Genomic DNA, 26,273 nt, shown 5'->3' on the forward strand with positions numbered 1-26,273 from the left:
TAAATGAAGAGTGTATATAAAAAAGGCATCAAAGTTTTTATGAAAACTGTGCAATATATAGGAATCAAATATGACTCAGCTTCAGCATTTATGTAGGAATGCATATACAACAACGTTATGATAATAATGTGCATATTTCAGATACCTGCAAGCTAGGCGATTAAATCATTATAATACTTTTAGTTTTACTCGTGATATACGTAAGGAACCCAAACATTTTCGGAAGTATTCAAGACTCTTTGCTGTATGTGCTCACTTGTGCCTGTATACGCGTACCACGGTTTTATGAGCGAAGCAGTAAACGTTAAGTCAATCTGGGTGAATTAATCTTCCACTAATAGTGTAGAACTCAGTGATTTGAACATGCTACATTTTCAATACTGTTTGATAAACTTTGATCAAACACTACTATACAGTCACTGGACTAGACTCTTCACTGAGTACACTTTTCATTGAGTACAGTTCTGATCAGTGATTCGTTTGGTTGATTGCATATAGCCTAGTACTTGAATGTTAGCAAGTATAAGCATTTCCCACATGCATGCACATCAATTTAAACTTCGGTTTATGTATTTAGTTTTGACTAATAGACATATTTGTTTACATTTTTTAGGCAAAGCTAACCATGATTCCTAAATTTAAAATCTTTGTGTAAAATAATAAAAAAATTTCCGGAAGTATTCAAAAATAATGTATTCGGATTGGGTTAATGAAGATGTAAACAAACTTATTGATTGGTCCAAAACGAAATCCCCCGTTGTTCGTCTGATAGCGATTGAGCAATTATATAGAATTACTCCGGATGAATTAGGTATAATTAGTAAAATAATCTGAGAAATTATGTGTAGATCAGAACCGATAGCAACGCCAAAGCGGAAGAAATTGCACCAGGCGAAGACATATACCTATGCATTCATAGACACTTATAGATATGTCATACACTTCATAGATATATACCTATGCATTCATAGACACTTTTATGATGTCATTCTTTGGGTTGGCTTGAAGGGCTTTTGGAAGCCCATAAAAAATATTCTTATATTTTGTCGAGCTTGTCTCTTTTCAAAACGTATGCATACAAAAAAGACCGTAATTATCAGCAGTTTTTGTACCGCATTTGATGGGACATTTTTACAAAGTATATATGTATATATATAATCTATATATGTTTATTTGTCTTTCTGTATAATTATGTTGTATTTAACAAAAATCTGACTACGACATACGCTTCGCTTTCCGCATGTGGCGAAATCATATTGTTATGCTTTCCCAGGCTTCATTTCACGCAATCGGAAATGCTGCTTCAATTGGGTATTGCCCACCCCTCACGCACGGCTGTTGTGCTATCATAACGAGCAGGAAGAATGTTTCTTGTGTGCTAAATCTACATTAATCGCAACGCCATTTGTAATTCACTTCACAATTTTTAGTTTTCTTTTTGTTCATCTTTCATGCATTAATTTTATCTTGATCAACTCTCACTATACACAACGGTAAATTAACCCATGATTAAACTAACATGAAAGTATTATCATTCAAAAACCCTTTAACAACCGATAACTATAGCAAATTTGGAATAAAACGTTATTCTAAATAAAGAGTGCATACAAAAAATGCATCGAAGTTTTTATTTAAAAGATGTATTAGGAATCAAATCCGTCTCAGAATGCACGAATGCATAACAACATTATGATAATAATGTACATATTTCTGATACCTGGAAGGCGATTACTTCACGATACTATTTTTATCTCGTAATATATATAACAGGAACCAAAACATATTCGGAAGTATTCAAGACTCTGAATGTGCTCACTTGTGCCTCAGTGTGTACAAACTTGGATACATACGCGTATCTTGGTTTTTAAGTAAAGCGGTAAACGTTAATGCAAGATAGGTCAATTAATCTTTCTATAATACGTATAGTCTATAGAGCTCCGTGATTTCAACATGCTACATTTTCATATGACAAACTTTGATGAAACACTACTACAGTCTACATTCACTGGAATAGACTCTTCACCGAGAATACCTTACGTGATCAGATTAGTTTTATTGATTGCGTATAGCCCAGTGATTGAATGTTTGCGAATTTAGTTTTCAACTAATCGGCATGTTTACATTTTTGTGAAAAGCTAACCAGTATTCAAAAATTTTAATACTTCGTGTAAAGTGATAAATAATGTTCCGGAAGTAGTCAAAATTTATGCATTCAGATTGGGTTAATGAAAATGTAAGCAAACTTGTTGATTGGTTAAAAACGAAATACCCCGTTGTTCATCTGATAGGGATTGAGCAATTATTTAGAAATACTCATAGCAACGACAAAGCGGAAGAAATTGCACCAGGCGAAGAGATAGCGTTTAGCTATCCTTATACCCATATACAACTTTATGACGTCATTGTTGGCTTTGAATGAGAAACCTTTGAAAGCCCACGAAAAATATTTATATATTATGTTCGGATATGAGATGTTGATACAATACAGTTGTTAATTGTATGACATTTGATGGGATATATTCACCTATGTCTCACATGTATACCATAGATACCAATGTATATATATACATATATATATATATATATATATATATATATATATATATATATATATATATATATATATATATATATATATATACCTATATATCTATATATTTATTTGTCTTCCTATATATTTAGGTTTTATTTAACAAAATCTACTACGACATGCGTCTCCGAAAATATGGGGATATATTATCGCTTATCGATATATATATATATATATATATATATATATATATATATATATATATATATATATTTACATATATATATATATAATATATATATATATATATATATATATATATATATATATATATATATATATAAACTGTCCCAGGCCTCATACGACATTCGTACGGCGTAGGTTCCAAATACCCAAAAGTACTTGGCGCCGATGATATACCTAATTTTAACTATACTTATCTCCTGTATTGTAAGAATGTTCATGACGACGATGGGATATGAGTTGTGTGGCACTTGGATATTTGATGTATGTTAATAATGCCTGCACTCACAGCGATATATACATAAAATCGATCTCTCAAATTCAAGCTTATTAACGCTTTAGATGGGTGGATATTTGGATATATATATATACACCCATTTGCAAAAACGTTGGCCGCAGATAGATAGATAGATAGATACTCGAAGTCTAATTGGAATTGCATATGATAACATTTGCATGGGATTTCAATCATATTACACAACATATGCAATTCTAATGAAATTTCAGGTATCTATCTATCTATCTATCTATATATCTATATATGTATGTATACATAAACTGAGCAAGGAATCTATTTTATATTGAGTTCAATTGTTGTCACATAAGTGGTTCCATTCTTTCTCACACTGTAGCGAGTCACGTTTGGGTTTGACCATAACTCGTTATCAAATTTTTGATCTAGTATCTCGTAAACACGATCCATGTCTTCTTCTTCATCACTGACATTCTTTACATGGTTTTCAAACGCTTGATGGTCAAAAGTTGGATTTTGATATTTTGATTCAGCCGCACCGGAGGTCAGTGTTGGAATATCGCCAGTGTTGGAATAAACATTTTTGTTCAACTGGGAGCTGTCGTCCGCCAAATTTTTAAGCTGAAAATCACTTCGATTATCATTACCGCAATTTCTATTATTACTATAAGTCATTCTTTTCCTTAGTTTTTGTAGTTTTCGTCTTGTTCCAGTAGGTAAAACAACGAAAAATATAAACACAAGCATCCCTTGAAGAGAATTGAAAATGCAGAAAAGGTATTGAAACACCAGTTTGGCATCGCCAATCGCGAGAATGCCAAAAAGCCATGTCAAACCAAGCAGCACCATAATCGCAATCCCCTGCCGAGCTTGCTGATAGCCCGTTGTTTTCTTGTCAGAGGTAACCTTGGCACCAGAAGTTAGCAATGATCGAATGATGAAGCAAAAAGCCACGATATTACCAACGATGATAAGAACAGTTGGAGTTAGAAATGCCACAATGAAAGGTACGCCTTGCAACCGACAACTGAAAGAAAGAATCTGGAAGTCAGATTTTGCTCTTTTATGCAACAGTTTGAAGAGGCAGTAAAATCTATCTTGCGTAACAAAAGAAAACAGATCATTGTTAATTGTAGTCTGCACGAGCACAGTAGTGATAACATAAATTAATATAAAAGGCGATAACTTTATATAGGGCGTCCAGGTTGTAGGCAGCCAAAATAAGAAGGATTGAGAGGGTCCAACTACAAATTACACAAGCCGTATACATAATTAATATTGTGTAACAAGACGAGATTGAGACGATCCCCAACCATTTTTATCAGTTTTAGAGCAATTAGTTGGTTTGATTGTTGAGTATATCCTCTTTTTTGTCTGAAAAATTTCGGCGGCAGACATTCCTGACGTTAAAATAGAACATATCTTAATCAGTGCACTCAAAGCTTCCCAAATGAGGCAAAGTTTCGCCTATTTTGTTTAAAGTTGTTATTTACATTGGAATATGACTTAAAAATCACGTCTCTTACTAGGTTCCGTCGCCATATTTATCCAGTGCAACTACCATTGTTATACCCACGACTACGGCAGGAGTACCTATGTAAAATGAACAGTTATCAAATTAATAATAAATATTACAAAATATATAATGACTTTTTTATAAGAAAAGAGTGATGATATAAAAAATAATATTTTAATAGATATCATTTCTGCTAACTTTTTTCCGTTTTCAAAAAAAGCTAAAATTAATATCATCGAACTTGCTCTAAACGCAATTTCTGAAAGTTCACATTTTATTATTCCCTTTTAGGTGTATATAAAATTTTAAATCTTACCCCATGCAAACACACAGCATTTGATTAAAAGTTTAGCTCGGGACGGAGCAGAAAAGACTTTAACAAATGCCCAGTACATATTATACGCTTCTACTGCCATCCAAAATAATGCTGCTAACAAGAAGTAATGAAGGGCGATCGCCGCTGCCCGACAGCCGGCCAGTGATGATGTCCTGGTCTTCTCAACGGCAGCGATGAACACAATTAACGTCACCGACAACGCAATACAAAAGTTCAGCAAAATCTGGCTTGGAATTTGTGTTCGAAGATCCCTAAACAGGAAAAGGCAAAGAATATAAAGCGATTAAAGTAAACGCTATATAGACAGAAAATACGCATAGGAAACCAGCGAAGATTTTTGAATTAATTGTCAAACTTTAAGTTTCAAAACCTCGCCGAGAGTATGAAGTCCTAAATGTTTTCTACTTTTTCTGAAAATTATAGTTGTTGAACTTGCAAAATTGCAAAATCGCATTGAGAATAAGTAAAGTAAAAGCGCGTTGACAATGCAGCCTTCAGGCCCTTACATATGAGTTGGTAATTCGACTCGCGGAAAAGATATAAAAGACACCCTGAGAACTATGCTATTAAGAAACATAATTGGTTTCTCTAGCAGCGATCAGTTTTCAAGCAGCGAAGAGAAATAATTCGTTTGTCTTTTTGTAAATTGTTCCAGATAATAGACCGTTTTGGTAATTATGTCTCAACATTTTAATGTCAGAGTATTTTAATTTAAAAATGAAATGTATTTCAAGTTTTACTCTCACGAGCCACGTGCAAAGATGTAAAACATCCTTCTTCATGAAACACATGCTTTAAAAATATTTTTTTTATTTTGAGCCAAGACCGCAAGGCTTATTATTGTGTTATGGCTTATTTTCAAACTTATTTGTCAAAATGAAAATATTTTTCATGCATGTTTTGAAGAAGGATGTTTTCCATTTTTGCACGTGCCTTGTGAGAGTAATATCATTAGTTATATCATTTCACGTCCGCGTCGTATACATTTGCATGGTGTATCTTAAGGTCCTTAATATCGCTTGTGGAAAACCTGCATTAGACACCGTTTTTGTAATATTGCCTCGGTTTTCTTCAACTCATAAACTGAACAGTTTAAAATATGCTTCGATAAAATTCGATATTCACCTCAAAATTAGTATCGTAAATATTGTCAAGATGAGCCCAGCCAATGAGAGCGCACAGCCGATGTAACTTATTACACCAAGTATTTTGTCATGTGCAGTCTTCTCTCCTGGAGCTATGTCCTAAGAATAAAAAAATTCAAAACCTTTTTTCTATACCAATATGTTTACGTAAGACTGGATCCTCGAATTATTACAAGTTGTAGAAGTTGACAAAAGTTTAAGCCATGCATGCACAATCACGAATGGTACTGGAAAATATGAAATACTTTTAAAAGGTGATCTAGGTCATTAATTAAAGTATTTTTCTTTTATTTTGAAAAATATGAAAATCTTTTCATGACATGTTATAATTACAAGCCAAATTGCTCTGAGTGATAAAAGACTTGTAGGAATCTTCAATCACTTTAGTATACCCAAACCAAACACCCCGAATGGCATTGGTCGAAAGTAGACGATTTTTGTGAACACGATAACAAAATAGGTTTTAACTCTTGAACGACAGAATTAGTTTTATCCAGTTTAAATATTTTTGCCTCGGAGCTGAACCTGAAATAAATAAAACTTTTCCAGTACTAAACGTTATACAGGCTATAAATATAAAACTTCTACGATCGAACTGAATACACCACTTTTAGTTCACCTCCGAGCCAATTGTCTAGAGTTATCCTGCGCGAAATGAAGAGGATTGAGAATTTTAGTTTGCTAAGAAAAGCGACGAAAAAAGTTTTGCATATAATTATATATCATTAATTATTAATTATAGAGAACAATACAATAGAGCAATGAGACAATAGAATAAGCCAATCGACTAATTTTTTGAGGAAAAAAAACATTCAGAATCGATTACGGATCGGAACATTTAAGTTTGCATCCCTGTAATTTTTTAAAACAGGATAAATCGTGATTTTCAATGACCTAGACCATTAGGAAAGTACATATCTACGTATACACAGTATTGGTTATAAGAATCTTACCATCAACATTGCAAAGTTGGTAAAATGGTCGCAACTACAAAGCACCCTTCCATCTTCAAGAACGCGTTCAAACTTGCAACCATCTTGCGACCAATTTCCTATGCTGAAGTCCCAGTAAGAGCACAGAATGCTTTTTGTTTCGCCTCTTTCAATACTTGGTAGTGCAATGTTTACTGGAACACTTAAATTTGAAACTGACAACCCTTCAATACTTCCGGAAATTACAAGACTATTCAAGCGACTTGATCTCCTAGTAGTGTCCGCCAATGATAATATAAAGAATTTTGTTTCTCTATAGAGCACAAAAATGACGGTCTGGTTTGCGGATCTGTTTTTTTCAGTTGATTCGTTGAATATTGTTCGCGGAATTATAAGTGAAGGCGACAAGACTTGTGTTACTTCATTACTCTGTATTTTTGAAGTGTTATTTCTTGTTTGTGATTGATTTGTTTTGCTGATAATGCCAGAAAAATTAAGTCCGCTAAAGTTCTGTGGCTTCACTGTTTGTAAGCTAATATCAAAGTTTTTTTTCACCGCCTGAAGTTCGCTTTCCGGGCCAATAACCAATGATTCTGCAAACGTATTTAAAGTTTCAACAATCCTGCAAAGTTAAGAAGGAAGAAAGCTCATTATTAGACCTTAAACGTCTATATACTATAAAATATATAGGGTAGAAACATTGCCGTTGCCTAGGTATTTGATCATTGTCTTTTTATGAGAATCTTCCATTTCAAACTATCTCTATCCAAATAAAAAATATTCGTATTCGTACAAAAATTTCGTTGAGAAAAGACGGGCAATACTTAGACCAATATTTAGAGCAATATATATTCTTAAATTCAGTGGACTGCATAATCGTTCTAGGCAAAAAGTATGTTAAAAAATGTTTCAAAAAGCTTTCTATTCATCTGACGTCCAGAAACATTGTCAAAATCCGTGATTGTGATGATTCCAAGTTTATATATTGCAAATATGAGCTGGTGAAAAACATTGCAAATATGAATTGGTGAAATGCAAATTAATACAAAAGCGACAGCCATTATGTAACTAATTTCAGGCAATGTTTTGACCCACGTCACACATATGACATATCCCTGCTTTATCAATTTAAAAGGTCTCGAATTATTACCTCGATGAAGAGTTTCGATTCTGTTGACTTTCTACGATATTTTTAAGTTGGGCATCCAGCACATTGTCTATGATTGTGAGGAAGTCGTCGAGAACCTACGTTTAAACATGAAGCAAAAGATAATTTCACAAAGAATCGTGCATTTAAAAAGCATGATTACTCATCCAATCAATGTGAATGTGAATGTGTATTCTGGTGCTATCAATCAGAAACATGGTTAGAAATATGACATGATAATCTACCTAGAAAATCGATATGATATTTCATACGATTCTTGTGCAAAACTTTTGTAAGTCTTAAAAATTAGTCTTAAAGTATCTTAAAAATTAGTATGCCAAATCACAAAGAATCGAAATTGTACGTATCTCACAGTCTTATTTTCAACCACCTTTGTCCAAATTTTTATTTCTTTAAGATCAACTTCCTATCTTCTATCCAAAAGAAATTACTATTGGATGATTCACAAACCTCGTTTGCTTTTTCTTTCACCAGCGCAATGCTGTTTAATATTGTAGCGATATAGTCAATATCACCAGGGTTAAGAGTGTTGTTTTGATTAGTAGAAGACCATTCTTTAACCTCTTTAGTGATGTTCACAACGTTGCTACTATTAACTTCTCTCTGAAAACAATAAAAATCTTGTAAGATGGAAAGTTTAATCAGAAAGAAATTGAAGTGGGATTTGAAGGTATTTAGTTACCTGAGATAATAGGAAAAGATTTCCACTTCGCTGCTCCATATACTTGCAATCCGTAACTAAAGACGGCCCCCAAACACCCCCACTTTCTGTTTGGTTTGTAGAAAGGCAATCACGGCTCGCGATAGAGTCATTGTTATAAGGGCAAGCAATTGTGGCACGAATTCCGATTGCTGTTTCTGGCCACTGGAAAATTCCATATGCTTCCAGTGAACCAACTTCTTCACTCGGACAATAATCTTTAGAAAAAACAATGAGTATCATTATAACTAAACTAGGTCTATTGCATTTTCGTATAAAACGCTCATTACTTAGGCAGATTTCAATTGCAATTAGTTTTCTTTGTGTCAATGATACTGCTTAGCTGGGACCGTTCGATTCCTTAAGGTGGCTCCCTAGAGTTTTGAGAAAATTGTTGAATGCAGGTTTGATGATGTAGAATTAATCATCCATGTTGTAAATTATAGATTAAAATTAGCTTTAACGTATTGAAGCCAATTATAAGCCGTTGGCAAGGCAACAATGAAGTTTCAATCAGTAAGCTCAAATAAGACTGGAACGGTCACTATCTGACTTTCCGTCATTAATGAGTGAAACCAAGATGGCGGACAATGAAGCCTTTTTTTTAGGTATGATCCAGGGCTCTGGGGAAGATTTCAAAGGTGAAATCATAATTGCCGCAATTTTACATAGGAAATTTCCGCGTGGAGATCTGGGTCATACCTACAAGAAAGGCTATATATATAGTGTCCGCCATCTTTGCTTCAAACTTCCGACAGAGTGAGCGTTCCAGTCTTAAAAAAATTGACCGAAGGATTCACGAAATAATTACAATTAAATTATAGTTGGCGGCCATGTTGAAACGTCATTGCTATGGCAAAAGCTTTCACAGTTAATCTGTGAACAGTTTCTCAGCCCTAACGTACTGTACAATAGAATCAAAAGTATTATTGATCTTTAGTCGACAATATTGGTGTTAATTCGCAACAACAAACTTGCTATCTAGAATTTTTACAAAACTCAGGTTTTGCATACACGCTTCGAATGCGCAAATATTCATGTTAAAATAAACAGTCACTGTCAAAAGAAATGAGTCAGGCATACGGGTGAATATATGAATATTTGCGCTCCCCGAAATTAAGCTTCTAGACCATAAATTTTCCGTAGTACGTACCCCACTCCATATTCAAACTAACGGCAAGACGAAATATTCCCGTAAAATTTTCTAAATAGATCTAGACGAACTTTGCGGATATTTCCGATATATGCGGATGATCCGCGTGTTTACATACACGAATATTTATTTGCCCAAATTCGTTCGAGACGGATTATCTGTCCAGTCCGTAGCAGAAAAGAAACAATAAGATTCATTCCAGTCCGGATAATCACTTTCCTGATTGCAAAAAAGCCATAAATCGGGCCAATATCATCGAGATGAGAAGTTTGACTTACCGTTGGTTAGCGGCAATTCGACTGTGGTAAAGGGTTGCGGAATCCCATCCTGTCCTATCGCCGTTAACAGCACTTCGTACTGTGAATTTAGTGTTGGAATACCGTTGAATTTATAATATTCTTTTGTGGTGTGATTGTGCTGGTAATTATTTTTTGAAGAATCAGGTCCCTCTCTCTTTCTCCATAATATTCCATATTCCTTAATCTCCTTCGTGTCTCGTAAACTGTCCCAATGTACGGTCCTTTCACTTCCCCTTGGCTTCACAACATTTGTTAATCGTGGAATACGTAATCCATTTGTAATTCGGCGATCTAATGAGAAAGGTATTTTTTATGCTTATGTGAAATAGAAAATTGTACTTCTCGAACAATGGAATAATGTATTTCCATATAAATAACACTGTAATTGTACGCATCTGGTTCAAAGATGTTTGTCCTATTCGGCTCAAATGAAAAGTTTAACCCTGCCATTTTAACCCTGCCACAGAAGCCGCTCAAAGCTTTTCGGTGTTAAACAAAATATAGAAGTGTAAAATTATTTTAATGATTGCTGCGGAGCGAGCGAGCCTGAAGCGAGCGAGCGTAGCAGCAGTCTAATTTGTGCAGAGAGGAGGTTCTGAACTAAATTTTATTTAGCGCAAGGAATTGTGGTCGTGCGCGTTTTTTATGCGTAGAACACACATTTTAAATTCGCTCATATACAGGATCTTCAAATTTTTGTTAAATTTCAAAGCTTCTGTTCTATTTTGACTATTCAAGGTAAGATATTTTCATCTTTCGTTCATATGTTACGTTTACAGTTGTTTACAATTCTAACTGGTATATTTATGAAACGCTAAAAGCATACAATCGATCACAGCTAGATTCATGCTGTATATATACGAACTATATAAATCATTCTAGAATATTAAGATGTACTATCCAATTTGCTAATTCGCTTTACTTTAGCAGTTGAGCTGTCAGAGCTGTGAAGCAAATCAAATCTTACTTACAGATGCTTTAAAGTCTTTTTTATCCATTGACATTTGTATTCTTTTGCTGATTTCCATATTTTGCATCAAATGATATTTTAAGTATGCGGCTTGACGCTTGCGAGTCGTGTTTAATAACATGACACAGTCGCAGATAAAATATGCAATTGAATTGATCGTCTAAATTGCCTGACTGGATCGCTCAGATTCGTGAAATGTTTGACTTATTTAAAATTAGGTTACTGTAAGCATAGGCATATGTTTTTATTCCTATTTTACAATGAGCTAAATGTTTTTGTTATTTAGTGCTTTTACCGGATCTTCACGTGGTTTCTGATTACACATCTTCTCGAGCGCGTTCAAAGTTCAAAGTATTAAGTGATGTTTTGTTACTCTTCACATGAAGTCAAACATTTACATGGACACAACAAAGACAAATAGCATATTTAAAAAACAAATATCCATGTTACCAAAAAATGTTCTATTTTGTTAAACATGTGCTACTGGGCCTGTATTTTCGCGGGGAAAATGTCGCTACGCGCGCAAAATTCTACCTAATATTACTATTAGTGTTAATACTCCTGTTGTGATTCGTATGTTAAAATATTTTTAAAACTAGCTGCTTCTAAAGACTTTGATTAAACGAGCTGCAACTCGCAAGACAGCATTGATATAGCATATATTGACCTAAATATTGACGTCATTGACAGTGTTCTCGCTAATAGGTGTTAATTCATGTACAGCCCCAGCGAGTTAATGCTCAATAGAGGTTCACTTTGCGTTTTTTAAACCTGCTATTGCTATTAGTTAAAACGGATTTAGTTTACTAACATTTCATATAACAATTCACTTGGACCCTAAAATGCTCGCAGCAATCTCTACCTTGCAGGTAACCTAGTTTTAGAATAGACACTTTCAATAATAACGTCAAAACTCGTCTCTCAACTGAGAGCCACCTTAAATAATATGGATATGGAAATCAATTTTACATTTGTTCGAGCTGGAAACGGAACTGGAGACGCATGATTCCACAAAGTGCAGCTCCCTGCAACTCTTAGTTCCAGTTATACGAATTAACTAGCACTATATTTTTAAGAAATTTGAGCTCAATTAATATTTCTCGATAAAACTGACAAAATGCCGATTTCAAGAAGCAATTGATAAAAAATTTCGGATACTTTTCCCCAATATTTTCAATCGTCCGTCGTTTCCCTGTTCGAAGTATCGTCTAGCTTGTAATCTACTGTCTGTGTGAAGGCGAGGGACATAACTAGCAGAGTAACATTGTTTTATTAGCGTTTCCTGGTGGTCTCGTTCTGCCTAACCACCGACCCCTCGTTGCTCGAAATTAGCATTATTTTATAATTATACTAATTAAGATTTTACTTCCACCACGAGTATACCGGCTTCCAATCAACTAAGAAACATAAATCTATTAGATAAACGAAACATGGGGTACAATATGATAACGAGAGGTAACAACAGTATAGTAGTGCAAGTCAAGTCTGGACTTCACTCTTTTTATATCTACTATACCATTACCATTTGTAAATCGTAGAATATTTTGCGAAAGCTCTTCTGCTTCAGACGTAATGGACTGTAATGTCGAGCAGTCAAAATCTGTCGTCATTATTTGAATATTATAGCCAGCTTTTTGAAGAATAGTGTTGATATGATGTATAGAACAAGGTGACGAATTGTCTGCGAAGAACAAACAATTTTCACGGAATGGTTTGTAAATTTCTCCGGAACATCCTCCATTTTTACTTCCTGGCACACAATACTGGAATTTCTTTAGGCAAAGATAATCTGATAACCTTGCTGCACATACTGGTTGGTTCAACGATTCCAGGGCATGAAATATTGGAAGATACATCGTGCTCAAGTTGAAAATTACTTCATCTTGTTGAGAACGATTGAGCGATGATTGTACAAATGTTGAGGTGTTACAAAATGGCTGCGGTTTCACATCAAAGCAGCATGATACATCTATGAAATGAATTAAAAATGCGGAGAGAAGGTTAAACTAATTTGAGTCCAGAAACGTAGGTTGCATCGCACTTGTGAATATGACCTAAAAACTTCTCTTGCCAAATACTTATCATTACTTTTATTACTTTTAATTTTGGTTAATGGGGCAGAAATATTTATATTAATTCTTGGTTCTAATATTCCTTACGCGCGTATCCTGAGGTCGCGCAAGTTTTGGCTTCACAAAAAATACTTTATGGGGGTATCGTTCCAGTTGTTTATTAGGGTACACTGCATGAAATACTCTTATTCCTGTAGCAGATTGGTAACCATAGACATGACAGATGTTGAAATACTCACTAGGTCCTTTTCTTTCAGGCGTAGCTTTTGGCACTGGAAAATGAAATATTAATATTATTTCACGTTAATTTATAAACCATCGTCATCTCTGCATTTCGTCGACCATCCAATTTACCCTTACATGCATTCATTTGAATTGATAAAGTCAAGTGGACATGAAAAACGATTGTTGTTCTAATTATCCGCACTAACGTGCCAATGCATGAGGCAATTTTGGGAGTCGAAAAAAAACTCGAATACTTACGGAAGCATTTTGTATTTGTGGTATTTCCTGGAGTGGACTTGGACGAACATTGTTGTAATAAAGTCGAAATTGGGAATTTCAATTTCCTAATTGCATAACTGCAATCCATCGAGACCTGATCACACAAATCCGAACACGGTGGTAAAATCTTGCTGGAAACGATGTCGAACACAGGAAGATGAACGGAACAAATTAATAGTAAAAGATTCACAGAGCAGTAGGTGTACACTAAGGGATAGAAAGGATGCATTTGAAAATGTGCCATGTCTATGCTGTCTTGCGGCAGATTAGTTTTGCTGTAAAATGGCCGACAAGGAAGATCGATTGGTATATCTGTTCCTTGAGGACCTAAAAAATACAGAAATTGTGAACAGAGAAATGTATCCAAACCTTGTGAGAAAAGTGTTTTGAACTTAAATCATCAATTTGTAGAAGTACCGCGAATATATTTGTCCTATGCAGAGCTCTCTGTTCAGTGCAACTTATGTTAAAATGAAGAATAACTTGAATATAGATCAAGTAATGGGCTAAATAATCGCAACTATTTTATGCTCATAATTAGAAAATTTTAAAATAATGGTATCGTGTAATTTTAGCTACATGCATTGCACATGTACAACTTAGTACAACTCACATGTTCAACAATAAAATGGTTAATAAGTTGTATTGTATTTTATTTAGTCTCCAAACCATGTATAATCGTATCTATATGTAACTGTGACTCGTCAAATATAATAATTCTAACGTACCTGTCGTGGTTCGACGGGTAAAAAGAGTTGTGGTGGCGATTTGTTGAGTACTTAGCTTTGTGGGAAATGTTGTAGAACCACCGCCAGTCGAAACTGTTGTATTTAATATGGGTGTAGTAACATTCCCCGATGTTGGAGCTTGAGCTGATCTTGAAACTTGTGGATTAAGTGGAGATGAAGGATCAGGCTTCACGACTGTCCTTGATATTTCTGCAATAATACAAAATAAGATCATATAAGTTAATCAATTAAAATTATCTTATGCTTGTCCCCGAGCCGGTGGGCAAGAGTACCCATTCCGCCCAGAGATTTTAATTACGCCCGCGGGAATGGAAATGCGAAATTGAATTCACATAATTATCCATTATGTCATGCGGATAAAAATAAGAAATAGGGTTTAGAGGAGAGTTTTTATTGTCGCGTATTTTGGCGGGCAGTAAAAACGTTCACGACAAAAAATCTTTTCGGCGTACCACTCAAAATTAATTTATTTTAACTTTATTCTTTAGATTATGTTGTGAACTAAGTTTTGAACCGTTTTTGGTGATTGCAAAACAGCAAACAAAAGAGTTATTTCAAAATATCAACAATGTTATAAATGTTAACGCCATTGTCACTGATATCATTACAAAAGTAGCTTCGATTCAAGTGCCATTTTCTTCTCGGCGTACACCGAGAAATTATTAAAAAGCAATATCAGCCTTTGAGGTCCCACGCATCGGACGCGATTCGCCAACGCAACGCGAATTTTATGTTTTCAGATGCAATAAATTGAATTGGGTCTATCAACCGGATGCGGATCCCGCATTTTAGCTGGCTGATGCGATATTTTCAAATACCGCACCACCTCTGGAGCTAGGAGTCAATATTTAAGCCTTATTCGACCTTACCAAGATGGACGATACCCGCATTCGGGAACATTCCACCTTACCTAGTCGAATATACCGAATAATGCGGTATATTCGACCTTCACTGAATTTTACTGTGGCAGTCTGTTTTATTCCTTTTCATGTACCATAGATATCCTGATCGAGTACACTAAAAGGAGAATAGTCGACGAATAGTGCAAATAGTCGACGAATAGTGCGAATAGTCATTAAAATAAATATATAAAAAGAAAGAAGTTGATCGCTTTTAAAATTACCATTATATCGGCGGCTATTCGCACTATTGGTCACTCTTCGTCGACTATTTGCACTATTCGTCGACTATTCGTCGACTATTATTCGCACTATTCGTTGACTATTCTCCTTTTATCAATTACCGAAGAAATCTGCCAAATGCCAATTACGTATTTCATTTTTGGTGCTTTTGACAGATGTATTCGCTCAGTTTGAATCCGCCTCTGATCTAATGTGATATTTCAGAATCCCATGCATTTATACTAAATCATATAAACAAAGCTGAACCCTATATATTCTTTTCATTAGTTTTGTATAGGTATCATTTGAATGAATTGAATGATATTAAACTTTTACGTGCTTGCAATTACGTAAACAAAATACGCGACACCGGAAATCCGCCCTTTGCCCACACAAACCGAGACGTTTCTCAGTTTTCAAAGGTCAATAAATTTTATATCCTGTCAACATGAATATTACTTACCTTATCTGGCGTTCATAGCATGCAAATTCTGATTCACGAAGTACATTTTCCATCGTTCACGGGCGGTACCGGAATGCGATCGGAACGAGTCAACTTTTAAGGCGATTCTCCATTACGTTCGCTCCGCCCGCGCGGGCGAAGCGCGCTTTGTTTTTCCGGCCGGTCATGGTCGCATACGCAGAATTTCAAAAGCCGCTTAGCCCGCGCGGGTGAAGCGGACGGTAATGGAGAATCGCCTTTAGTTAGAAGTTAAAAAAGACAACAGAGACTTTTAATGCCGGGGACTTGAAGGATTATACGAAATCTATCAATTTAAGGCGATTCTCCATTACCGACCGCCTCACCCGCGCGGGCGAAGCGGCCTTTGAAATTCTGCCTATGCGACCGTGACCGGCCTGAAAAACAAAGCGCGCTTCGCCCGCGCGGGCGGAGCGAACGTAATGGAGAATCGCCTTTAGTAGCAAATAAGGCTTGGTTAACACGTTGCCGACAGCTTCGTTTGCCGTTAGCAAGTCCTTATAAATATACCTGAAAATTAGCGTCATGCATGCTGCGTCACGTTGGGCGCATCGGCCGCATTTGCCCGTCCTTATAGTAATGTTTATTTATTTGGAAATTGAATGCTTTCACGGGCAATGAACATTCGTATTTTTATTTGCATAGTGGGACTAAATCGTAAGGCTGGCACGCTGCTGTTTTTTTTTAATATTTATCTGAAAGAGATTTTAACAATCGTCGCCAATCGAAGGGTCAAGGGTCGAAGACTCGAAGCAATATAAGCATGCTTTACAGTCGTCGTCAAAGGTCAAAGCAATATAACGAGGTATATATTTATAAATGCATTTAAATATCTAACGGTCTTACCAAAGCTAATAGAATTACTGATATTATATATATATAATTATATATATATATATATATATATATATATATATATATATACTTAGCTAATTCGGGTTATACTTGTCCTTGTTAAAATTACGTCGTGAATATATTTTGCATGATTGTTTGGGTAGGAGGTGGATAAGACTAGAGTTTCATGTAGAAAATTGTGGCACGTATAGACAAATAAGTGAATGCCACATACTTTATTACTTGCGAGTCTGTAAACGCACGTCGCATATATACAGTCTGGCATTTGGTTTGTATAGTGTCAAAGCATAAAAACACAGAGATATACCAACCTCCTAATGATACATTGGGTTTATTTATAAAACCATCCGTGGAATTCCGAGATGAATTTGCATTATCGACCGATGATATTACGGGTTGTACAACCGTACTTGATATTTTTAATAAAGTCGGTACCGATGTGGATATCGATCTTTGCGAAATGGTGGTAATCATAGACTGGCTCTGTATACCGCTTATAAACCAAATTGAAGAACAGAAACAAATGAATAATCCTGCCATTGTGATACGCCTTGTCGTTTAGCTGTTGACCGACAGCTTCTTGGTCTATTTCTCTCTTGGCCAGGTGCTTTGTATTATTTATATAATGTATGATCGACTTCCGTTCGTGATCAATCCGCCCTCGCCTAAACATACGAAATAATAACAGGAAGATGAAATTCGACCTTGAATGGAATCAGTACTCCACATGTACCGTTATGTAATAATCAGTAATAATTATACGGTATACCTATTATAATTCATTTACATGCACAATTAAAAAACCCGTTGTATTGTATTGTACATCAGTTTAGTTTATACATTGTATTGCATGTATTGTACATCAGTTTAGTTTATACATTGTTATTGTATTGTATTATACCCCCAACGTATCTAAAACATTCTATTGTGTTGTACATCAATGCATAGTATATACCCAATGTGATATAACACGAATTCGATTTTCGTCTTCGCTGATTTTTCTCTTTATACTAAAAGATATATTTTTAGTTTTAACATTCATCCGGTCGGCGTGACAAAGAAAGCTTTGCACGCGTTTCGTCACAAATTGGGTGAGATCGACTAAAATCGTACGACAAAAATTGTCCGAATGTGAATTTGTCTTTGTTTTTGCATTCAAATCGATTTCTGCATGTTGGACAGCATATACAAAGAAAAATTCTATCACATCAGCCACCTTGATATTTAAAACTATGTATATATATATACACACGGAAACTAGGCATACAGCAAATTACAGCAAATTTAGTACCACGTAAGAATTGCGACGAATCATAACGATATAAAATTATGTTAAATACGCATGAAAACCAGCCTTAAAGAAATCAAAGAAAAATGAAAGAAGACTCAGCGTTGGGATTATTCACATTCCTCACAACACTATATTATACCTGCTACTTACGTTCGAATAATATATTGTGCATGTCTTTATGACTTTATCGTATTGCCCATGCAGGATCATAAACGGGAGGATTGGGAAGAATTTCTAAAGAGTATTTTAGCTGATAGATCATGTTCACATTAGATGCATAAAGGAAAAAAAGCTTTCGTTCCAGAGATGAAAGAACGGCTTTTATCTTATAGATCGAAGCAGAGAGCTTATGATCTACAACGCAATCTATTATCAGCCGACAGCACGGTCAAAACTTTGCTTCATAAGCGACGGCAATTGCCTGTAGCTATATGCTGTCTAGCCTCTCTTTACTTTGAAAAGCGTGTTTTAATTATCGACCACGCAAACGTTAATTTCTATATTATGATAAAAAAAACGCCTGTACCGACATGTCACATTACAACCATAAGAATGCAATTAACGCTGCGTGTTATTATTGCACGAGTTCATACCTTGTGTCGCGAAGATATTTCCTTGTTTTCAAAGCGAGTCGTCGAGCTGGCAGCGTTATATATTCGCAAACTTCCCAGCAAAGTACCACTTCTAGTAAAATTTTAATTATAATTTATATTTCAACGCAGTGGCATGTGAACATATAATTGACCGAAAGCTTCGGGCTTTTATTCACAATTTTATAATATTCAAATATTTAATTACCTGTTTCGGAAGCACAAACATGCAATCGCCAATTGTATAAATGATGTGTCACCAACTGGCAAAATATGATTTTGGCATAGTGAAGCATATATAGCATAATAACATACATTCCATGCATCTTTTGTCATGGACAAAGATTCTTTTGTAGTTTAACTTCCTTGATCTTGTGTATATTTTAAGTTTCCCAATTATATCATTAGTTATTGCGTAATAAGATGCACTTTAGTGTTTCTGAAAATATATCTTAGCCTTTCCTTGAGTTAAAAAGTCTTATAAATAATTACTGTAGGTCTGATGACACATGCAAAAATGGAAACAATTCAGGTTATAGTCGGGCTAAAGTCTTTGCATTTTATTCCGCACATGAAAACTTGCATGTCTTAAACAGGCCTCAGTTACAGGTGTATACGGCAATTAAAATGTAACTATGTGCATAGCAGATCAGTTACCGGCATGTGTATACAATTTGGATAAAAAATCATTGACGATTTAATTGACGCGACGCAATTCAATTATCAAAGGCAAAGCGTTCTAAAACGGCTGTTCTATCGATCCAGAGGTCGGCAAGCAGTGGGCAACATCCAGGATAACGATAAGGTGTTGTTCTTTTCAATCTTTTGCCATATGTATATTTTATAGTAAAAGTTAAAGGCTATTATTGTTGAAAGTTATATGCAAATTAGTTTTTATGCAAATCACCATGTCACAAATTTCTGGTAATGCATTCAACACTGCATACCTTCATACCTATACTGCACAAAGGGTGCTATACTGCACGATCAATTGCAAAAACTTCAAATAGGCGCTGACTTGATCGCTGATATCACCATATATTTACAAAGGAACTTTCACGCACATTTTAGATACCGGTAAGTCGTGTCAATTAAATCGTCAATTATTTTTAATCCAATTTATATGCACTGCAGGTAATTGATCTGCCATGCAGATAGTTGCATCTTAATTGTGTATACTGGTGTTATACACCTGTAACTGAGGCCTGTTTGAGACGTGGAAGTTTTCATGTGCGGAGTTAAATGGAAAGAGCTTAGCTTAATAACATTACTAGATTCAGCACATGAAAAGTTTAAAAACATGATCATAGACAAGACTGCATGGCAATGCCTCTTTCAGGCCTTAATGATAATATTCTAAAATTGATCTTAAACACAATAAATTTTTTAGGCATCTGGGAATTTACAATCGCTCATCCTAACAGATGCGGATGAGCGATGCAGCTCACGACTGAATTCCGTTTCAGTGGATTTTTCGTCGAAGCTGCATGACTATTCAAAAAATAGTGCCGCTAAAATATGAGATTACAAGCTTTAGGCCGGGCTCCCTGCAGTTTCTGGAAATATTTATATCGCAAACGAGTTTGGTGACCCCCCAATTTTTTTTTCATCAAAATTTTACATCATATAGCTGCTTCACCCTATCAAAATTTTACACTCATAGCTGAAAATGGAGTTTTAAAAAAATTTTGTCTAGTGCAATTTTTAGGGCTAAAGGGCTAAAATAACGTTTTTTGAAACCTCTCTGTTGCTAAAGCAACGGCTGCCAAGCACAAGTTGTGAATAAATTTCGGCTTTAGATATGGTGCATGAGAGGTATAGCTATAAAATTTTAGTCTTCTTGTGAAACGTTTATAGACCAATTGCGAAACTTAGTGACCGCGCCTTCGTGCAACATGGAAACGAGGCTTATTATGCAAAAAACAATATTTGTATTTTTTGTAGTACAAAGCTATTCGCCGAGTTATATGCCGTTTTTCGCCTTTGTTTTACATATTTTTCGATACCTTTCAGCTTGGTTTCATCGTTGTTATCATAGTTTTCAGGTTAGGAAGTTTTGCCTTTCAATTGAGGCGTTTTTGTGGTATTTTCATTAATCTTTTCGGCTGCTTTCGTCGGGGAAGTATGGAAAAGGCCGACACAAACTCAGGTAAAAAGTTAGTTTTTCCAAACTATTTCGTCTCAAGTTTTGAAAATGTATTTCATTTTTCTCCCTCTTATTTGTGCAAAATTTGGCGATATATATTTGGTGCAAAATCTATGTTTTTTATGTCAAAAATTATTGAAAAGTGACAGTCAGATTATATAATTTTCAAACCTGATGACTGAAATGGCTTCATTTATTCAAATTTATTCACAAATATCACTGTATTTTTTTTCTTTATACCACAGTAATACTGTTAAAATGGTCAAAAGTAACTGACTGAAATGTTTTTGTTTATTTTCGTTTTAATAAAGTACAGACGATGCATAGCTTGCATGCCGGCCTGAAGGCCGAATTTTATAAAAGTCAAATTCGAATGCATCTGAGTTTGCATCTGAATTCTACCGCATTTTTGTTAGTACAAAACACTATTCTTTCTATCTACTACCATGCAATAGATGTTTAATAAGGGTTAACCAGGAATACTTGAAAAGGAAAGGATCCCGTTCACCATCGTAAACGGAAAAACACTTGCGAACTCCGGTTTAAATATTTTTCGCTTTCGGCTTTGCCATCATGTAAAGGTGTATCTTAAAAAACGCTGCAGCTCGCATTGTGGCTACCTTTATAGTATGTTATTGCCGGGAAAGGAATATTCAAATGGCAATTCAAAATAGACAATGATATTATGTTTTGGTTATAAGTATTTTACTATCCATGTCATGCATGTGTGCCAAGTTGAAGAGTTATTTTGCTTTTCAGTCGGCATCACATCACATGTACTGTACTCTGTAGTCTATATACACAGGGAAAACAAACATAAAACATGCTTATTTTATCTCTTATAGTTTTTGTCAAGAGATTTCTACTATTTTTTTTGCTGAAATGAAAAATTGCTGTCAAATTACATCTTATCGATCGATAAAATTGGTATAAAAAAATTTTAGATGAGAAGTGTGAACATGGTGGTTTGTTCGATCGTGACTTTTCAATAATTTTTGACATAAAAAACATAGATTTTGCACCAAATATATATCGCCAAATTTTGCACAAATAAGAGGGAGAAAAATGAAATACATTTTCAAAACTTGAGACGAAATAGTTTGGAAAAACTAAACTTTTACCTGAGTTTGTGTCGGCCTTTTCTATATTTCCCCGACGAAAGCAGCCGAAAAGATTAATGAAAACACCACAAAAACGCCTCAATTGAAAGGCAAAACTTCCTGACCTGAAAACTATGATAACAACGATGAAACCAAGCTGAAAGATATCGAAAAATATGTAAAACAAAGGCGAAAAACGGCATATAACTCGGCGAATAGCTTTGTACTGCAAAAAATACAAATATTGTTTTTTGCATAATAAGCCTCGTTTCCATGTTGAGCGAAGGCGCGGTTACTAAGTTTCGCAATTGGTCTATAGATGCCTAATCTCCTTATTTAAAATGCGCATCTAAAAATTTCAAGAAGCTGTAGGGAGCCACCTTAATTGTAGTGACAAAAGTGCATATTTACGAATATTTTTCCTCAGACTCGTCAGGGGAAGCACACAAAGCCGTATCAAAGACTGCCCCTGAACCTTTGCTCACCGCTGAGCGAAATCCTCACCGCCAAATTTAGAATTCTAGGGCTTTTAAAATTCTGAAATATATAATGTTCTTCAATGCTGGAGATTTGCACAAGATTAGAGTTTTTTTGCAAACTGGTCTTCTTTGACCATGCACGCTGGTCCAACTTAGCTAAGTTTCTCCCACTCGTGCGGGCTCATGTTGTCAGCGGACAACTTACGCAAAATTGAGAGCAGAGCGTAAAACGAAAAGCTTTTAATTTTTTATGCGAAGACCGCTGGAAAACTGAGCCCTCTTTACCGGGAGAAAATTTGCCGAATATGACCAACGTGATGAGATACAAATTTTCTAGAGCTTTTGAGAAATAAGTTCTCGAACAATTAGGGGGCGGGACGTTCACAATGAGGCGGGGACCCCTCATTTTCGGCGAATCAAATTTCAATGGGAATGAGATTAACAATTTTGAAAATTTAAAATTTAAAATTAGAGATTATTAAAGTTTTATTAATTATTCCAGAGATTATTAAGGTTTTTACTCCTCGAAAATTCTTGTCAGCTCTTTTAAAGAGTGCAAGTTTGTGTTATATTGTTCATTACCGACCCATACGCGTTTTAAACTGTGTGAAGCTCTTGGCTTAACTTCAAGTTGGACATTTGTACTTATTCTTTGTATCGAGCCGGAGTCACACGTCACCAGGTTCTGGCTGGCAAAGATGGCGACATTTTGCCTGAATAGAAAGAAAATGTACAGTAGGAGCATCAAACACCAACCGTACGTTTCGTCGTTCAAATAACTTGGTGTCACTATACAGTGAAAAAACTTGAACCGGGAATAATTTTGAGGGTGCTTCGCCTGCTCGAATATAACGAAGGAGATGTCACAACTTAGAATATCTTATGTATGAAAGAATATGTTCGAAACAGAAGGACCAATATAGAGCGTTGGGGGCCCTTTAAACGACATAAAATATTTTCCTATTGACCACGCACTGCGGGCCGAATGTCACGTGAAATGGAAGACTTCTTCGAGTCATTGAGAAGTGAGTCTTGCATCTTTCTTAGCTTCCAGGGCTATAGCATAATTTCAAAAGCTTTATGCTAGGGCTATTTTTATAGCCGTGTTTACGCTAAGCTAGGCCTGTAGCTTTTAACTTTATTTTGTAGCGTATAAGCGCACATAGGATTGGACTAGCCTTGAATATATATCATGCAGTTACTAGCGCTAGCACTGACATAACCACCACGCACTGGTCGAATGTCGCTTGAAATAGAAGACTTCTTTGAGCTCTTAGAAGTGAGCGGTGCATCTTTCTTAGCTATCCGGTCTTTACGTACCTATGCATGTAGGCTTTTAAAGCGTAAAATTCAATACCTCAACCACTGCCGCTTTTAAACTTTACAATAATATATATTAGCCAGAATATTGACATTGTAATGACAGTGTCTCCTGAATACTTGACGCATTGTTATTGCTATTCTTATATTGCATGTTGCTCATGTCCATTCCTTTATAATGCGTTGGCGCTCTAAAGTATGTAGGAAGGAGATTGCGATAAATGACTGCACTGTGCGTAAAACACAATATATAAACTAAATTGTATATATCATATAAACTGCCGGTTCGAGTGTAACTGGATTTTTAACGTCGTTCAAGACTATAGCTTTCACATGATGCAGAGCTTCCTTTTTATAATGGGTCCGCTTTTCGTCTTCCACGGAGGCAAAGGTATGTTTCAATTCATTTTTACCTTTAGCTATGTCGTCTTGGATCCGCTCCATATCTGGCTACAGGATTAGCAGAGCTATTACGCAATCCTCCAAATGTTGGTTACCCTTCACTGCGTGATTAAAAACTTAACAGCGACGACTAATTATATAATTATAGGACACACTTCGGCATGGTACAGTTTCTCATTCTGCATGCATGTAGAGCGTGAATCAAAATTATGAAAAATTAATATTCGACTGTGAAGTATTTCTAGTTATTTTAAAACTCTTCCAGTTAAAACAGCGATTGCTGATGAAGCAGAGTACGCGTGCATGCGACTCGCCTTGCTTTCGAAAGAGATGAAAAATACCTCCTACTCATTAACCTAAAGCTTCCTATTGTATTATGGAACTAAAGCGGGTGACAAAGAACGAGTCCTTGGTTTCACATAAACAAACATGCCATGAGCCTCCCACGCGCCCGACAGGGAAAAAACAGTTTGGAATTATGAGATATGAATACATATAGAAGGTGTATGAAATGATGGTATCTTGTTTATATACAATATAGAATTACAAGTCTGTCGTCGAGCAAAACACTATATAGCATCTCCTGCTCTTTACCACAAAAGGGCTAAAGGCTAGTTTCCACTTAGGAAAATTCTCCTCTGGATCGGACAGGACAGGAAAGTTTCCTTTGTATAAACGCCGCCTGAGAACTCACCGAAAAAGGAAATTTTCCTGTCCTGTCCGATCCAAAGGAGAATTTTCCTGAGTGGAAACTAGCCTTAAGAAATTGTAATTTGGAAACGATCCATGTTACAAATAACTTGAAAAGCCGCATAATGCAGCCAAGGCCAGACCTCGGTTTGTAGTGTAAACACGGATATAACCGGGGTTTGCACAATATGTTTGCATCAGCTTAGCACTATATATATAGAAGGAGGGAGTAGCCGACAACCACCTATTCAGAGTAATGTATAAAATACAGGGTTCAACAATTGCCCATATTGCGGTCCCTTTCACCGCAAAAAGTGGTTTGTGAAAGTGGGTGCCAAATATAAAGGCGTGTGGTGTAAGGTCGGCACTTCACGCTATATCGGTACGACGTTTTTGTGTAAATATGTGATTCACAGAATAAACTAGAGCTCTGTACACAAATATCATACATACGTACCTAAAACCTGGAGATCCTCATGTTTGTGTCAACAAACTCAACAATATCAGGTAATATAATAACACAACATCCAGGCGTATAAATCGTATACACAAACTGATTCTCCGGATAACAAAAGTCTTATTTTTACTTTTTAGTTTTCTCGACGACTTCTGGGCCAACAAGTCCTAGCAATGGAGCAGAAGCACAAAGTAAATGCATTAATTGCTAGTGAACTTATTCAATGCTCTACATTCGAAGATTTTTACTTGTCTGTGTGAACCCCCCCCCCCCAATTTATAATTGACATTTCAATTATTTCCGTATTGAACAAAGTTATTCGATCGTTATCGTTATCTTTTTTAACTGCAAGTTCGTTCTAAGAGCTTCTTCTGCCAAAAGCCTTTATAATAAACGTTGTTGCGAAGTTAAATGTTTATCGTTGGCAAATATATATTTACAATTGACTTTTTACACAACTCCAGGCCTTGAGCATACACAGTATATATGATTCGTTGTAATTTAAAATAGTTTTGATTCTAAAAGAACCCTTTGTGCCATGATAATTTCTGATAATGAGAAACAATACTGCACGTTTTTATTCTTTTTTTTCTTTGTAATGAACCATCTACATGTATATGATATTAAAACATGTTTTATAAAAATGGTTTATAGAAAGTGCAATAGACATTGTGCCCATCGTCACACTGGTATGCGCAGCTATCATTGGGATTCTCCTTGCTATATGTTGTTGGAAGTGTTTGCAGAGGAAAAGGTGCCAACCATACGCC

At 35.6% G+C, this 26,273-nt stretch overlaps 2 protein-coding genes across 2 annotated transcripts; both read right to left on the bottom strand.

The window, feature by feature from the left end:
• Positions 1–3,249: 3,249 nt before the first annotated feature.
• On the bottom strand, positions 3,250–14,102 carry LOC114543205 (adhesion G-protein coupled receptor G6-like). Its single transcript, XM_028562293.1, has 12 exons — positions 13,802–14,102; positions 13,558–13,590; positions 12,769–13,215; positions 10,256–10,567; positions 8,807–9,042; positions 8,575–8,727; positions 8,107–8,201; positions 6,978–7,578; positions 6,005–6,123; positions 4,859–5,130; positions 4,553–4,619; positions 3,250–4,053 (listed from the first exon to the last, which is right to left on the bottom strand). The coding sequence occupies exons 1-12, from the start codon at positions 14,064–14,066 to the stop codon at positions 3,345–3,347; spliced, it is 3,309 nt and encodes a 1,102-aa protein (XP_028418094.1). The 5' UTR covers positions 14,067–14,102; the 3' UTR covers positions 3,250–3,344.
• Positions 14,069–19,440, bottom strand: LOC114543204. The gene is made up of 5 exons (XM_028562292.1): positions 18,913–19,440; positions 17,340–17,693; positions 14,551–14,760; positions 14,114–14,149; positions 14,069–14,073 (listed from the first exon to the last, which is right to left on the bottom strand). Exons 2-5 carry the CDS (start codon positions 17,566–17,568, stop codon positions 14,069–14,071), a joined length of 480 nt encoding a protein of 159 aa, XP_028418093.1. The 5' UTR covers positions 17,569–17,693; positions 18,913–19,440.
• Positions 19,441–26,273: the final 6,833 nt, after the last annotated feature.

Source organism: Dendronephthya gigantea, unplaced genomic scaffold (genome assembly GCF_004324835.1).
Source record: "Dendronephthya gigantea isolate DGI-Jeju-01 unplaced genomic scaffold, DenGig_1.0 000417F, whole genome shotgun sequence".
NCBI lineage: Eukaryota > Metazoa > Cnidaria > Anthozoa > Malacalcyonacea > Nephtheidae > Dendronephthya > Dendronephthya gigantea.

What these genes read in the sequence shown, in the direction of transcription:
- LOC114543205 (XM_028562293.1), bottom strand. Translation starts at nt 14,066, where the DNA reads ATGGCACATTTTCAAATGCATCCTTTCTATCCCTTAGTGTACACCTAC. An exon ending in ATCTTTTCCTATTATCTCAG is followed by an intron (nt 8,728 to 8,806) that starts GTAACTAAATAC and finishes TATTGTTTTCAG; the next exon opens with AGAGAAGTTAATAGTAGCAA. An exon ending in AATCGAAACTCTTCATCGAG is followed by an intron (nt 7,579 to 8,106) that starts GTAATAATTCGA and finishes TTAACTTTGCAG; the next exon opens with GATTGTTGAAACTTTAAATA.
- LOC114543204 (XM_028562292.1), bottom strand. Translation starts at nt 17,568, where the DNA reads ATGGCAGGATTATTCATTTGTTTCTGTTCTTCAATTTGGTTTATAAGC. An exon ending in ACCCAATGTATCATTAGGAG is followed by an intron (nt 14,761 to 17,339) that starts GTTGGTATATCT and finishes GTATTATTGCAG; the next exon opens with AAATATCAAGGACAGTCGTG. An exon ending in TACCCGTCGAACCACGACAG is followed by an intron (nt 14,150 to 14,550) that starts GTACGTTAGAAT and finishes TGTATTTTTTAG; the next exon opens with GTCCTCAAGGAACAGATATA.